General features: G+C 35.0%; 1 protein-coding gene across 1 annotated transcript; it reads left to right on the top strand.

Moving 5' to 3' along the window:
- The first annotated feature begins 172 nt into the window (after positions 1-172).
- On the top strand, positions 173-4,453 carry LOC141339127 (uncharacterized). Its single transcript, XM_073844764.1, has 2 exons — positions 173-402; positions 2,854-4,453. The coding sequence occupies exons 1-2, from the start codon at positions 237-239 to the stop codon at positions 3,624-3,626; spliced, it is 939 nt and encodes a 312-aa protein (XP_073700865.1). The 5' UTR covers positions 173-236; the 3' UTR covers positions 3,627-4,453.
- The last annotated feature ends 11,909 nt before the right edge of the window (positions 4,454-16,362 follow it).

The following is a 16,362-nucleotide window of genomic DNA, read 5'->3' as shown; positions in this document are numbered from 1 at the left end:
GAATCGATTCGCAAAATGATTCACTGTGGAAATAAAACGAAAATAACAAACGTGTAATGATTTTTTATGCTATTTTTGGGTAAAGACCATCTTAATGCAAATGGGAATCTTCTGTCATTTTTATTTGAGTGTTTTTTTTTTTTTCATTATTATTCTGATCTTAAACAGGACAAAGTGTTCAAACGCACAGAAAAACAACTGGTAAACTGAGATCCACGTGCCAAGCAATTACAAAGATGGTGTTAATTAAAGATAAGAGTGAAGACTTGAAGATTGAGGAGACGTTCAAAAATGAAGACACCGAGGAAGAAATAAAGATGTTGTTCATCAAAGAGGAAAGTGAAGACACAACGTTTGAAGAAGCATTCAGAGTCAAACATGAAGATACTGAGACACAAACAGGTTGGTTTTCGTTCTCATTTTTTTTTTAAGAATCTCATGAATGTATAGTAGTTAAACATTTTATTTGTGTCATATTAAAACTTGAGTGTTAATCAGAGTTTCAAAAACATCAGTCTGCTAGTAATATTAAAACATTTCTTCAGCCTGCTATAGTTACTGCATGCTGTCTACATTAGTTCTTGCTTTAAAGAGCAGATAATGTGGCCAGTAAGTTTATAATAATAATTTTTTTCAGACAAACTGAGACTAGTCCATGTGTGATCCAGTGAGTTAGCCATGTTTTCTCACTTACAGCTAAATAATACATATACAAGGAATAAATTACGAGAATAATTCAGATAACGCCACACACAACTTGTGTTTTATAGAGTTATTTTGAAATGTAATATTAGAAGCTTTCTTAAAGGATTAGTTCACTTTCATAACAACAATGTACAGATAATGTACTCAACCTCTTGTCATCCAAGATTTCCTCAGTCGTAAAGAAATTATGTTTTTTTGGAGGAATCATTTCAGGATTTCTCTCTTTATAATGGATATGGATGGAGCCCCAAAGTTTGAACTTCGGAAATGCAGTTTCTGTGTTTCTGTTGTACTTTACGTTGTATCTCGTTGGTAAAGAGCGTTGGTCTTCGCAAGTTAGCTTTGTTAACACTGGGTCTGTAGTTCTGCATTCGTCGTTTCGACGTGATTGAGAAGTACGTAACATCGCGAACACGCATTACAGCCCTAGTGCTAGAGTTTCACTGCTTAAAAAAATATTTTTTCTGAGAAAATGACCAATCGTTTCAGTAGACAAGACCCTTCTTCATTGGCTGCGCCCTTTGAAGCCGCATTTAAACTGCATTTTGGAGGTTCGCATTTCGGAGCACCATTTAAGTCCATTATATGGAGAAATTTCCAGAAATGTTTACCTCAAAGAACATAATTTCTTGACGACTGAAGCAAAATGTACAACTATGCAGATACAGAGAGTATAGGCTCCGCATTTAAATATGTTGTTAAATAATATGAAACTGAATGTTCATGCCGCTTTCGTTATTTATAACGTTGCAATTTAATTTTTTTTCTCAGTTTCTGATGAGAACGAGGCAGTAGATGAGTCTCGAGAGTGTCCACCTATATATAGCACATATAAAATGAAATGTCATCCAAGAGTGTTTGTCTTTTTTTCGTCAGTCGTCAAGAAATTATGTTTTTTGAGATAAACATTTCTGGAAATTTCTCCATATAATGGACTTAAATGGTGCTTCGAAATGTGGTCGACATGGTTGAGTAGTACATAACATCGCGAACGCGCATTACAGCCCTGGTGCTAGAGTTTCAGTGCATAAAAGGTATATTAAAAATATATTTTCTGAGAAAATGACCAATCGTTTCAGTAGACAAGACCCTTCTTCATTGGCTACGATCGTTTACAGCCCTTTGAAGCCGCATTTAAACTGCATTTTGGAGGTTCGCATTTCGGAGCACCATTTAAGTCCATTATATGGAGAAATTTCCAGAAATGTTTACCTCAAAAAACACAATCACTTGACGACTGAAGAAAAAAAGACAAACATCTTACATATTTTTAGACATTCATTATAATTTCTTTTAGTGTTTCCAGCCGTCCAAGCATGCTTACATGCCTATATAATGGTGCATAACACAAAACTCGTGAGGACTAAATGTAAATAATAATTCTGCTCCGTAATGGATTCCAGGGTTGGGGCCATTCATGAATTGAGTTGAGAACGAATGGTAAATTCCAGTTCACTTTCTTGAATGGAATTGGAATTGAATTGGAATGTCAGGATTGAAATCAAATTCCACTTGAGTTGCTAAATAAAATAATTTGACTTGATTTGCTTAATAGTTTATAGTACACTAAATATTGTCATTCATTAAAAATCACATAAACAAAAAAAATACAAAGTAGTATATGTTTAGTATGTTAAGCATGATCATTTCACATGCCAAATTTCAGGAAATGATGATAATTGGATGCAATAAAAAGTGAATGAAATACATGAATGAACATGACTCATTTGTTTGTGAGTTGAGACGTATATTTTGTGGTAATCATATATTGATTGTATAGTACATCCAGAAACGTATCACCAATGTCATTCAATTATTAATTCGTAATGTACAGTTCTCATTTTATTTACTTGCATTTGATCAACTCTATTTCATACTTGGTATTTGTAAAGCATCATAAATAAAGTTCAAATGTATGTCTCTAAATGCAATCACAAATAAATGCTCAGAAACAGCAATAAACGGAATTCCACTTCCTGTAATTCCAATTCAACTCCAACTCTGTTTCCCGGAATTGTTGTTGAATTCCAATTCCATTTCCTTCTTTGAATTGTTGAGTTCATTCCTGAATTGACCCCAGCCCTGGCGGATTCCAAGTGCTACGCTGTTAAACTGGGCTTAACATGCATTCGGTTTTTTTTCCCTTAGACATTGTGACGGTGAAAGTGGAGAGCGAAGATCTGAATGAAATAGAAGAGAAACATTTCATAACTGGAGAAAAATCTTTTAGTTTTTCACAGACGGAAAAAACTTCCTCTCAAAAAAGAGCTCAGAAGACCGGAACTGCAAGTCACTTCTTCTGCCAGCATTGCGGAAAGGGTTTTAGTAAAAACGGAAACCTTAAAGTCCACTTGAGAATTCACACCGGAGAGAAACCCTACACCTGCCAACATTGTGGGAGGAGCTTCCTACGAAAAGAGGAGCTTAAGAGTCACTCGAGAGTTCACACTGGAGAGAAGCCGTTTGAATGCGGTCAGTGTGGAAAGAGTTTCTCTCATAAAGCAACCTTTAATAATCATATGAGGATTCACACCGGAGAGAAGCCTTTCACCTGCAAACTGTGTGGAAAATCCTGGAATCAAAAAGGAAAGCTCAAGATTCACATGAGAGTTCACACTGGAGAGAAGCCTTACTCTTGTGAACAGTGTGGGAAATGTTTCCCGTACACAGAAAGCCTTAAAAAGCACTTGAAGATTCACTTCAGAGAGAGCTGTTTTAACTGCCATCAGTGCGGACTGAGATTCATAGACAGGAGTCTTCTTAAGAGGCACATAAGGAGACACATCGGACAGCAGCCTTTTATGTGTTGCGACTGTGGAAAGACTTTCATTAATAAGGCAAACCTCGGCACTCACATGAGAGCTCACAACTATTCACCTGACAACAGTGTAGAAAGTGGCTCTGACATAATTTTTTTTTAATTAAATAAAAACAAAATGTATAACATGACAATTCACTAATTTATTTCAGAACTCATTAGTGCATTCTCTCTGGAGAAAGTATGTTACCCGTAGGTCCTTAAAGGATTAGTTCACGCTTTACCATGGATGTTGGATGTAGGACTGGGTCTACAGCTTTTGGATAATATATGACCTAGAACATCTTATCCATATCAGTATCAGAAGCCTAACTAAACATGGTCAAGTAGCATCAATGCTGTCTGCATCGGCCATATTACGGCAGCAAACTTCCTTGACTATTACGCCGGAATGGGAGTGTAGTTCCTAATCTTATCAGCCTAGAAAATTGAAGCTTTGCATTCCCACCGGTCTTAGTACACGATATAACTGCAGAAGAGTCAAGTTTTAAATAGGACAAATATGGAAACTCGTTGGTCATTTTTGAACGTGATGCTACTGGTCTAATAGGATTCAATGATCTATGCTAAGCTATGCTAAAAGTGATATTGCCAGAACAGGAGAACGGCTGAATGGATTTCAAAACGGTAAAACTCAACTTATTAACTCGGGGGGAGTTGGAGAATGAGCCTATTTCCAAAAAAAGTGGAGTGTTCCTTTAAGGGCTATAAACTTTAGTACAAGAACAGATTAGGAAGAATGGGTGGAGCTTATGTTAAATCAAGACTCCAGGCCAATGTTTGTGATAACTTGGCTTTTGGATGATGAACAAACAGATTCATTGTTTGTTGACATAAGCGTTAATGCAACTAGTAAATTCCAGGAAACTCTTTTTGACATCAATAGGAAAAATCGCAACTGTGTTATCCTCGGGGATTTTGATATTAAAAATGATTTCATGAACACTATTCACTCCTCCTCCTTTATTCCGACTATTAATACATATACTAGAGTAACTTGCTCATCCAAGTCTATCGTTGATAATATTATGACAAACATCCAAAATTCGAGGTTGGAGTCAGGTGTGGTTGTGACTGATATATCTGACCACACTGCAAAAAATGCTTTTCTTACTTAGATTTTTTGCCTTGTTTCCAGCCAAAATATCTAAAAAAAAAAAAAATCTTGAATCAGACAAGTAAAAATTATCTTGTTTTTACTAAAAACAAGACACAAATTTTTACCTTGTCTAGAATTTTTAGATGTTTTGGCTGGAAACAAGACAAAAAATCTAAGTAAGAAAAGCATTTTTTGCAGTGCAGTACCCAATCGTGCTATCTTTAAATCTGGCATCTAAACCTCCACCTAAACGCTGTGAGATAAAGACCAGTGTCCTGGATCAGAGAACACTTGAACAGTGATAACTTGGAGAGTAAGGCTTGGACTAGTGCGTACGAAACCCGTGACCCAGAGACTGCCTATGACAGTCTAATTCACGAATTAACGGAGTCCATTAACAATACCATCCCAGTGAAGACTGTCGTATGCAGGAATGATGATCATCACCCCTGGCTAGTGTTGCTTTTGTCAACGAAAATTATGACTAAATATCGTCGTCAACGAACCTTTATCACGTGACGAAAACGAGACGAGACCAGTGTTGTTTTCGTCAACGATGACGACGACGAAATCATTTCGTTGACGCCACTTTTTTTTCATGACGATAACGAGACGATGACGAGATAAAAATGGCTCGTTGATGACTAAAACATGACGAGACGTGTGTGAGTTTTCGTTGACGAGACAAGAATAAACGAAAATGTTAGTGGGTGGTCCGTCAGACGTTTAAAATGCACGACATTTCCGCTTATTGTGCATGCCAATCAAAACTTCAAAAGTATCTGACGCTATGGCAAGCCGTTTTAGCATTCCATCCTTGTTTGTCTTTTATGTTCTAAAACATTCCTTCATTATTGTAATTATTGGTGAAAATAGTCGATCCGGAAGCTCACATTGTGTTGAACTATAGATCTGCTATTTTCAGAACTTATAAGTGACACTACCCAACAGCAAAATACTTACTGACCTACATTAATTTGTTAAAAGACTACTTTATTCCCTTTTTTTGACTAAAACTAGACTAAAACCTTTTTGACTTTTCGTCGACTAAAACTAGACTAAAACCTTTTTGACTTTTCGTCGACTAAAATTGGACTAAAACGATCACATATAGAAGTGACTAAAATTTGACTAAAACTAAGAAGCATTTTAGTCCAAAAGACTAAGACTAAATCTAAGATGGTTGTCAAAAACGACACTGGACGAGACTAAACGAAAATGCTGGTCATGTGACGATGACTATAATAAAATGTGTAATGCAATATCGTTGACGAATAAAAAGGAGACTAAATGTGGTTTGCAAAATAAAAACTATGCTAAAATGTCTCTTCATTTTCGGCGACGAAAACGAGACGAAACGAAATGTTATAACATTAGATTGATGTGCACATGCTCAGTAGCCAGAGCTGTATCCCTTCTAGACTAAACCTCAGATGACGTCACTTTCTAAACACACACTCGCGGCATTATCTAGAAGATAGAAGACGACTACCGACAAAGTTAAGTCTGACACAGAGAAAGGGCTAGTCAGCTGTGGTTCATCTTTGGGAGAAAAAGTAGAAACGACATACATTTTTCCCTACTTTTTAGTAGTGATGGGAAAATGAAGCTTTTTGAAACACCAAAGCGTTCCCCTCAACTGTATCGTAAAAAGCTTCATTCCTCGAAGCTTTTCAACACGTTGCACACTAATGACATCTTGTGGTCAAAGGTGGAAAACGTTTCTTTTGCGTCCCAGATGCCAAAGCGATTTTTGGACAGTTTCATAAAATGAATCAATTTGTGCTACGAAAACCATAAGAAATATTTTACTTACACAAATTAATTAATCTGTAAATAAACTTATAAAAGTACAAGCATGATTTGTGTAGCCATAGATGATCAAAGTAAATTAAGAATATTGTTAAATTGACTAATATTATTATTAATCAGAAGTGCTTTTGAAGCGGGAATCACTACAAAATGAACATGCACAAAACTACACGTACATATTTATTCGTTTTATGATTTATTCTTAATAAAGAAGTGAATGACACTTGAAACCTGCGCAAGGGGTTCATGTTGTTTGAATCAGAATACGAAGCAGTCACGTTTGTTGAACTTGAATATATTTTTTCTGGCATTGTCATGTGATGCTATTATATTTATTTTATTTATTTTATTGATGTGTGTACTTCTAACATGTTTGGTAGGTAAAATAAATGTTGTCATTTCAAATAAGAGCATCATCCATGTCTGGAATGGATGTATTCTTGAGCTTATAAGGTAACAATAATATAATAATCTTGTTTGAAATGGGTTTGGCTAAAAGAAAACTTTGGTTTCGTCTATACTACTAGATACTTATACTATATTGACTGGGTTAAATAAAATTGCATTACTAAAAATAGACTAAAATACAATTTTCATTAACTAAATGTCATCAGTTTTCATCGACTAAAACTAGACTAAAATGTCATCAGTTTTCATCGACTAAAACTAGACTAAAATGTCATCAGTTTTCATCGACTAAAACGACACTAAAATGTCCTCAGTTTTCAGTTTTCGTCGACTAAAACTAGACTAAAATGTCATCAGTTTTTTAGTTTTCGTCGACTAAAACTAGACTAAATTGTCATCAGTTTTTTAGTTTTCGTCGACTAAAACTAGACTAAAATGTCATCAGTTTTCGTCGACTAAAACTAGACTAAATTGTCATCAGTTTTCATCGACTAAAACTAGACTAAATTGTCATCAGTTTTCGCCGACTAAAACTAGACTAAAATGTCATCAGTTTTCGTCGACTAAAACTAGACTAAAATGTCATCAGTTTTTTAGTTTTCGTCGACTAAAACTAGACTAAAATGTCATCAGTTTTCGTCGACTAAAACTAGACTAAATTGTCATCAGTTTTCGTCGACTAAAACTAGACTAAATTGTCATCAGTTTTCGCCGACTAAAACTAGACTAAAATGTCATCAGTTTTCGTCGACTAAAACTAGACTAAAATGTCATCAGTTTTCAGTTTTTGTCGACTAAAACTAGACTAAAATGTCCTCAGTTTTCAGTTTTCGTCGACTAAAACTAGACTAAAATGTCATCAGTTTTCAGTTTTTGTCGACTAAAACTAGACTAAAATGTCCTCAGTTTTCAGTTTTTGTCGACTAAAACTACACTAAAATGTCCTCAGTTTTCAGTTTTCGTCGACTAAAACTAGACTAAAATGTCATCAGTTTTTTAGTTTTCGTCGACTAAAACTAGACTTAATTGTCATCAGTTTTCGTCGACTAAAACTAGACTAAATTGTCATCAGTTTTCGTCGACTAAAACTAGACTAAATTGTCATCAGTTTTCGTCGACTAAAACTAGACTAAATTGTCATCAGTTTTCGCCGACTAAAACTAGACTAAAATGTCATCAGTTTTCGTCGACTAAAACTAGACTAAAATGTCATCAGTTTTCAGTTTTTGTCGACTAAAACTAGACTAAAATGTCATCAGTTTTCAGTTTTCGTCAACTAAAACTAGACTAAAATGTCATCAGTTTTCGTCGACTAAAACTAGACTAAAATGTCATCAGTTTTCGTCGACTAAAACTAGACTAAAATGTCATCAGTTTTCGTCGACTAAAACTAGACTAAAATGTCATCAGTTTTCAGTTTTCGTCAACTAAAACTAGACTAAAATGTCATCAGTTTTCGTCGACTAAAACTAGACTAAAATGTCATCAGTTTTCAGTTTTCGTCAACTAAAACTAGACTAAAATGTCATCAGTTTTCGTCGACTAAAACTAGACTAAAATGTCATCAGTTTTCGTCGACTAAAACTAGACTAAAATGTCATCAGTTTTCAGTTTTCGTCAACTAAAACTAGACTAAAATGTCATCAGTTTTCGTCGACTAAAACTAGACTAAAATGTCATCAGTTTTCGTCGACTAAAACTAGACTAAAATGTCATCAGTTTTCGTCGACTAAAACTAGACTAAAATGTCATCAGTTTTCAGTTTTCGTCAACTAAAACTAGACTAAAATGTCATCAGTTTTCGTCGACTAAAACTAGACTAAAATGTCATCAGTTTTCAGTTTTCGTCAACTAAAACTAGACTAAAATGTCATCAGTTTTCGTCGACTAAAACTAGACTAAAATGTCATCAGTTTTCGTCGACTAAAACTAGACTAAAATGTCATCAGTTTTCAGTTTTCGTCAACTAAAACTAGACTAAAATGTCATCAGTTTTCGTCGACTAAAACTAGACTAAAATGTCATCAGTTTTCGTCGACTAAAACTACACTAAAATGTCATCAGTTTTCGTCGACTAAAACTAGACTAAAATGTCATCAGTTTTCGTCGACTAAAACTAGACTAAAATGTCATCAGTTTTCAGTTTTCGTCAACTAAAACTAGACTAAAATGTCATCAGTTTTCGTCGACTAAAACTAGACTAAAATGTCATCAGTTTTCAGTTTTCGTCGACTAAAACTAGACTAAAATGTCATCAGTTTTCGTCGACTAAAACTAGACTAAAATGTCATCAGTTTTCAGTTTTCGTCGACTAAAACTAGACTAAAATGTCATCAGTTTTCAGTTTTCGTCGACTAAAACTAGACTAAAATGTCATCAGTTTTCGTCGACTAAAACTAGACGAAAATGTCATCAGTTTTCGTCGACTAAAACTAGACGAAAATGTCATCAGTTTTCGTCGACTAAAACTAGACTAAAATGTCATCAGTTTTCGTCGACTAAAACTAGACTAAAATGTCATCAGTTTTCGTCGACTAAAACTAGACTAAAATGTCATCAGTTTTCAGTTTTCGTCGACTAAAACTAGACTAAAATGTCATCAGTTTTCAGTTTTCGTCGACTAAAACTAGACTAAAATGTCATCAGTTTTCGTCGACTAAAACTAGACGAAAATGTCATCAGTTTTCGTCGACTAAAACTAGACGAAAATGTCATCAGTTTTCGTCGACTAAAACTAGACGAAAATGTCATCAGTTTTCGTCGACTAAAACTAGACTAAAATGTCATCAGTTTTCGTCGACTAAAACTAGACGAAAATGTCATCAGTTTTCGTCGACTAAAACTAGACGAAAATGTCATCAGTTTTCGTCGACTAAAACTAGACTAAAATGTCATGAGTTTTCATCGACTAAAACTAGACTAAAATGTCATCAGTTTTCGTCGACTAAAACTAGACTAAAATGTCATCAGTTTTCGTCGACTAAAACTAGACTAAAATGTCATCAGTTTTCGTCGACTAAAACTAGACTAAAATGTCATCAGTTTTCGTCGACTAAAACTAGACTAAAATGTCATCAGTTTTCGTCGACTAAAACTAGACTAAAATGTCATCAGTTTTCAGTCGACTAAAACTAGACTAAAATGTCATCAGTTTTCGTCGACTAAAACTAGACTAAAATGTCATCAGTTTTCGTCGACTAAAACTAGACTAAGTTGAAGTTACTAGCCGATATTTTTAATGATTATTTTGTCTCTATTGGTGAAGATCTTGCCAGGAAAATCAGACCTCCCTATGGATCCTCTTATAGACACTACGTCTCCGGAAACTACATGCAATCTTTCTTCGTGAAACCTACTGACAAAACTGAAGTTCATAAAATAATTACGAATTTGAAGAACTCTCGTACAGCAGGGGTTGATGGAATACGCAGTAAAACTCTGATAGCTGTTGCAGACACGATAGCACAGCCACTAACATATTGCATTAACTTAGCACTTCTGTACTTGTGCCAAGTATGACAAAAATAGCCAGAATTACTCCAATTTATAAATCAGGTGACAAAAACCATATGGGCAACTGCCGACCAATTTCTGTTCTACCATCTCTGTCTAAGGTAATAGAGAGAGTGGTTCACATTAGGTTGAGTCATTACTTGGATAAGCTCCATATCCCCACAAGATCACAGTATGGTTTCAGGAAAGGGAACTCCACTTTTATGGCTGTTTTTGACCTTGTAGAAAAAATCAGCGATTCTCTAGAGCAGCGTGACTGTGGAGTTGGTGTTTTTCTTGACCTATCCAAGGCATTTGATACTATTGACTTTAATATTCTTCTGCAGAAATTACATCATTATGGCGTCAAGTAGCACTTGACTGGTTCAAAAGTTGTTCAAAACAATATGTGACGGTTAGTAACCATATATCTCAAAATAAAGAAATTAAATACGGGGTTCCCCAAGGCTCAATCTTGGGTCCATTATTATTCAACATATATATGTGACCCTGGACCACAAAACCAGTCATAAGGTTAAATTTTACAAAACTGAGATATATACATCATATGAAAGCTCAATAAATAAGCTTTCTATTGAAGTATGGTTTGTTAGGATAGGACAATATTTGGCCGAGATACATCTATTTGAAAATCTGAAATCTAAGGGTGCAAAAAATCAAAATACTGAGAAAAACACCTTTAAAGTTGTCCAAATTAGGTTCTTAGCAATGCATATTACTAATCAAAAATTACATTTTGATAGGTTTACAGTAGGAATTTTACAAAAAATCTTCATGGAACATGATCTTTACTTAATTTCCTAATGATTTTTGACATCAAAGAAAAATCAATAATTTTGACCCATACAATGTATTTTTGGCTATTGCTACAAATATACCCCAGCGACTTAAGACTGGTTTTGTGGTCCAGGGTCACATATATATAAATGACTTTGTGAATTCCTCTAAAGTATTTCAAAAGGCGATGTTTGCAGACGATACCAATCGGTTCTTGTCGCATAAAAATTCAAGTGACTTCTCTTAAAGTCGACATCTCTTAAATGAAGAACTACAACAAATTGTTTGGTTCAAGTGTAACAAATTATCTCTCAACATTAAACAAACAAACTATATAGGGTTCCAATCAAATCTAAAGTGCATCAGCCACAAAACAGTAAATGATGAGGAGCGACTACCAGCCACCTCCGTAAAGTTCTTGGGGGTTCACACTGATAGATGTCTAAGCTTTAAAAGCCACACAGATCACTTGATACAGAAGCTTTCAAAATATGTTGGTCTGTTCGTCAAAAAACGGCACTATCTTCCACTACCTGCTGCTCTCACCCTGTACAAAACTCTATTTGAACCTCACATCAGTTATTGTAACGTCATTTGGTGTAATACCTACCCGAGCCACTTAAACAAATTAATAAGTCTACAAAAGAAGATAATACGAGCCATGTCGTGGTCTTGGTGCAATACTCCCACCGTTTTGGTCTCCTTCGGCTTACTGAGCTGAATATATACAGTACCACAATGCATGCATTATGCACCAGGAATAAACACCTGATCACCGGTAAAATCAGAAGACTCAAAAGTGCAAGTTTGAGCATTACTAGTAGAGGCCCAACGATTTGGAATGAGCTAGATGGCAAGCTGAAGGTGTTGAAATCCGTATCCATCTTCAAGAAAACGCCTATATCTATAACCTTTTCAATAGCCTACCTAGACTACAGTAGATCCAAAAAGCATTGCCCTGATTCCTTTTGTGTGTTTTACCTTGTAAGTGTGTATTTTGTATGATATTATTGTCTGTGTGATTGGTGTTTTTTTTAATTCAACTCTGAAACTCCTGAAATCCCTCAATCCAGAGTTCTTGCTCCGCTGCAGAAAAGTACTGAGCGCGCTCCTTCGACATGTAACGCCAACTTAAGCGTAGTCGAATGTTATTACTGCATTCATTTCAGGCTTTGTACAACCTTTTAAGAGAGAAATTTAAGCACTTTTCAATGACTTTTGCACAACCATTTTCAGCACTTTAAAGCTCATATGATCCAATTTGAATGTTTTTTTGTTTTTTTTTGATGGCCAAAATATACTTTGTGGTAAACAAACACTTATGTAAAATTAAAAATACAAACAAATCACGATTAAAACCAGTATATGGCAATAATAATAACAACTTATAGTTTATGCGAGGATTGTTTTAAAATCACCTAAATTAAAAGTTGTTATATATTTCAGAGCCTATTCAATGCTGATAATATTGTCTTTCAGTTATACTGTAATGTTGAATGGACATAATTAATGTGTAAAACAGAGAAAATACGGTAACACTTTCTATGAAGCCTGTATTTATAATGCATTACAAGGACATTCTTAATGCATTATAATGCATGCATAATGCCTTATAAACAGCATTATAATATGTTATATAATTTTAAAAATAATTATAGCAACAGTTACGATGCACTATAATACTTACCTTTTGTGCTTATAACTTTGATGAGTACAATGCATTATAACACCAGATGAAGACTGCATTTACAATGCATTATAAGGGCAGTTCTTATATGTATGTTCTTATTATGCATTATAATACATTAAGAATGCCCTTATAATGCATTGTAAATGCAGTCTTCATCTGGTAAGTATTATAATGCATTGTAACTGTTTTTATGATTATTAATTAGATGATACAACAAATCGTAATTGTGTTTATAAGGCATTACGTGTGCACTATAATACATTAATAATACCCATATGAAGGATTATAAATGCAGACATCATCTGGTGTTATAAAGCATTGTACTCATCAAAGTTATGAGCCCAAAAAGGTAAGTATTATAGTGCATTGTAACTGTTATTATGATTATTTATAAAATTATATAACATATTATAATGGTGTTTATAAGGCATTATGCATGCATTATAATGCATTAAGAATGTCCTTGTAATGCATTATAAATACAGGCTTCATAGAAAGTGTTACCGAAAATACATTTAATAGAGACACCGGTAGCAGTACTGATATCAATACTTCATTAATAATAGGCTACTTGGCAAAAAGATGCCATTAAACACATATTTAAAATATACTTTATGTTGTTTCTACCTTACATTGGAGGTATATATAAATACATATATAATATATAAAGACAATGCGATTAATTGTGATTAATTACAGAAAAATGTGTTGTTGTTTTTTAAATTGATTGACAGACAGCACTAATGTTAACCTTTTATAGATGTTGGTGTTGGTAATATTACTTCATTTTAGTGAATATGCATTTCAATGTAATTGTATAGGCCCCCCTAGAAAGAGATCGGGACGACCCCCACCCCTTTGGCCCCCTTCAAATTTTCAGTTCGATAATCCGGCCCTAAAATGAATCTAATTGAATAGCCCTCATCTAGTCCACGTTGTCATGTAGCCTGCCCTATGCTGTAGTACTAGTTTCCCCACTAGTAGAGTGGGGACAGTTTGCATTATTATTGCTTATTTCTTCAAGCAGGAATAAGACACAGTGATAATATTCATACTGCACATGCTTTATTGGCCCCTCATACTTCCTGGAAGAAATCAGCCACATGTGATCATTCCTTCTACCCCAAATCAATTTCTTGGTATAAAAAAAGTATTTTTTTTAAAGATTAGATTTTTGGTCATAGTGTCTGAGTTGTTTGACGAATTGTAAAAACATAACATTTTAATCAGTGCGTTCTTAGTTTCTGATAGGCATAGCTAGCGTGTGCCAATGCTATGTTGTCAAGCTAATATACCAATTTTTATCATGGCTATCACTGTAGGGACACACTGTTGCAACCATCCCAACATGCTGTCCCTTGCCACAATATTGATTTAAAAGCTTGCCATAACATTATTACATAATTGTAACTTTATAATGATAATACTAATGAACCCCTTTAATAGTTAGTAAGTAAGTAAGTAAGTAAAATTTATTTCTATAGCACTTTTCACAGATAGACATCACAAAGTGCTTCACAGTAAAATGTAATACTAGAACAATTTAAATACATTCCACAAAAAACAAACAGCAAACACAACAAACAGCCATAAAAAACCCCTCGACTAACCAAAAGCCTGCTTGAAGAGCAAAGTCTTCAGTTCTTTTTTAAAAGAATCAACTGAGTTCGCGCAACGTAGAACAAGGGGCAAAGCATTCCACAGCCTGGGGGCAACTGCCTGGAATGCCTGGTCACCTCTAGTTTTAAAATGAGTGCTGGGAACAACTAATAGCATCTGATCTAAAGACCTGAGACTCCGGGTAGGATTGTGAAGCTGTATCAGGTCAGTGATGTAGGTAGGGACTTGGCCATGCAAGGCTCTAAAGGTAAGAACCAGGATTTTAAAATGAATTCTGTACTGAACTGGTAACCAGTGAAGCGATGCTAAAACAGGTGTGATGTGTTCTCTTTTCTTAATGTGAGTTAAAAGCCTTGCAGCAGAGTTCTGAACAGCCTGGAGACGATGAAGCTCCTTCTTACTCAAACACGTAAAAAGACTGTTACAGTAGTCTAAACGTGAGGAGATGAACGCATGAATAATCATCTCTAACTCACCTTTGGTCACAAATGATCTTAATTTGGAAATGTTCCTCAGTTGAAAAAAGCAGTTTCTAACTAATTGTTTAGAATGAAGCTCCAAGGACATAGCTGACTCGAAGACAACACCTAAATTCCTGAGGCTCGGTTGGACAGACGAGCCTAAGTCACCAATATATTGTATAATCTTTGGGATTTTACTTTCAGGGGCGATGATTAGTGTTTCTGTTTTGTCAGAATTCAGAAGCAAAAAGTTCTCACATAACCACTGTTTAATACTGGTCAGACAGTTAACTAAAGAAGACAATTTAGACAACTCAGTTTCCTTAAAGGAACAATACAGTTGGATGTCATCCGCATATAGGTGGTAAGATATGTCGCTAAACTGACTAATAACCTGACCGAGAGGAAATATATACAAGAGGAACAAGATAGGACCCAAGACAGAACCTTGAGGTACCCCACACGACAACTCTGCAGTTTCAGACATAATCTGATTCATATTAACACTAAAACTTCTACCAGACAGGTAGGATGAAAACCATTTTAAAACTGATCCCGATATACCAAACAGATCACGAAGTCTATTAATCATAATATTATGATCAACTGTGTCAAAAGCTGATGAGAGGTCCAATAGGACCAACACTGAATATTTTTTAGAGTCAGCTGACATCATAATATCATTTGAAACTTTAAGTAACGCCGTTTCTGTGGAATGTTTTTTGCGAAAACCAGACTGAAATTTGTCGAATAACTCGTGTTTCTCTAGAAAAAGAGTGAGTTTTTCTGCTACAACTTTTTCTAGAATTTTTGACATAAAAGGAAGCTTCGAAATTGGTCTATAGTTTTTCAGTTGTAGAGGATCCAAATTAGTTTTTTTAAGTACAGGCTTAACAACAGCATGTTTAAAAAAAACAGGAACGACACCATTTAGGAGTGAAGAATTAAGCATCTCAACAATACAGGGGCCAATGGAGTCAAAAACTTGTACAAATAGCACAGTAGGGACAACATCCATAAGACAAAATGATGATTTCATGGAATGTAACAGAGAGGTGATGTCATATAACGTCACAGGTGTAAAGGTGGACCAACCATGGGCAGGAGACAGGTCAAAGGCAAAGTTCTGGGCCAATGATGGTGCAATGTTGGCCCTAACATCTCTGATCTTATTAACAAAAAAGTGGAGGAATTCATTACTGTCAGAACTAGATAACACAGTTGTTTGAGAGCTAGTTTGAGAAACTATTGTATTAATGGTGTCAAATAAGATTTTGGGATTGTGCTTATTCGAGGAAATAAGTTGAGAGAAAAAGCACATTCTCGCCTTTTTCAACATCTCATTCAAGGTGACCATAAGATCTTTAAGGTGGAGCCTATGAACCTCGAGTTTAGAAGATTTCCAAAGACGCTCCACTTTTCTACAATTTCTCCTAAAACTTAAAATAGCTTCATCAAC

This window comes from Garra rufa, chromosome 1 (assembly GCF_049309525.1).
Source record: "Garra rufa chromosome 1, GarRuf1.0, whole genome shotgun sequence".
NCBI lineage: Eukaryota > Metazoa > Chordata > Actinopteri > Cypriniformes > Cyprinidae > Garra > Garra rufa.
The sequence above is the reverse complement of the archived record's forward strand: the minus strand, read 5'-3'. Positions and strand labels throughout refer to the sequence as shown.

Coding starts and splice junctions, on each gene's coding strand:
- LOC141339127 (XM_073844764.1), top strand. CDS start 237: ATGGTGTTAATTAAAGATAAGAGTGAAGACTTGAAGATTGAGGAGACG. Junction 403..2,853: donor AGATACTGAGACACAAACAG/GTTGGTTTTCGT, acceptor TTTTTCCCTTAG/ACATTGTGACGGTGAAAGTG.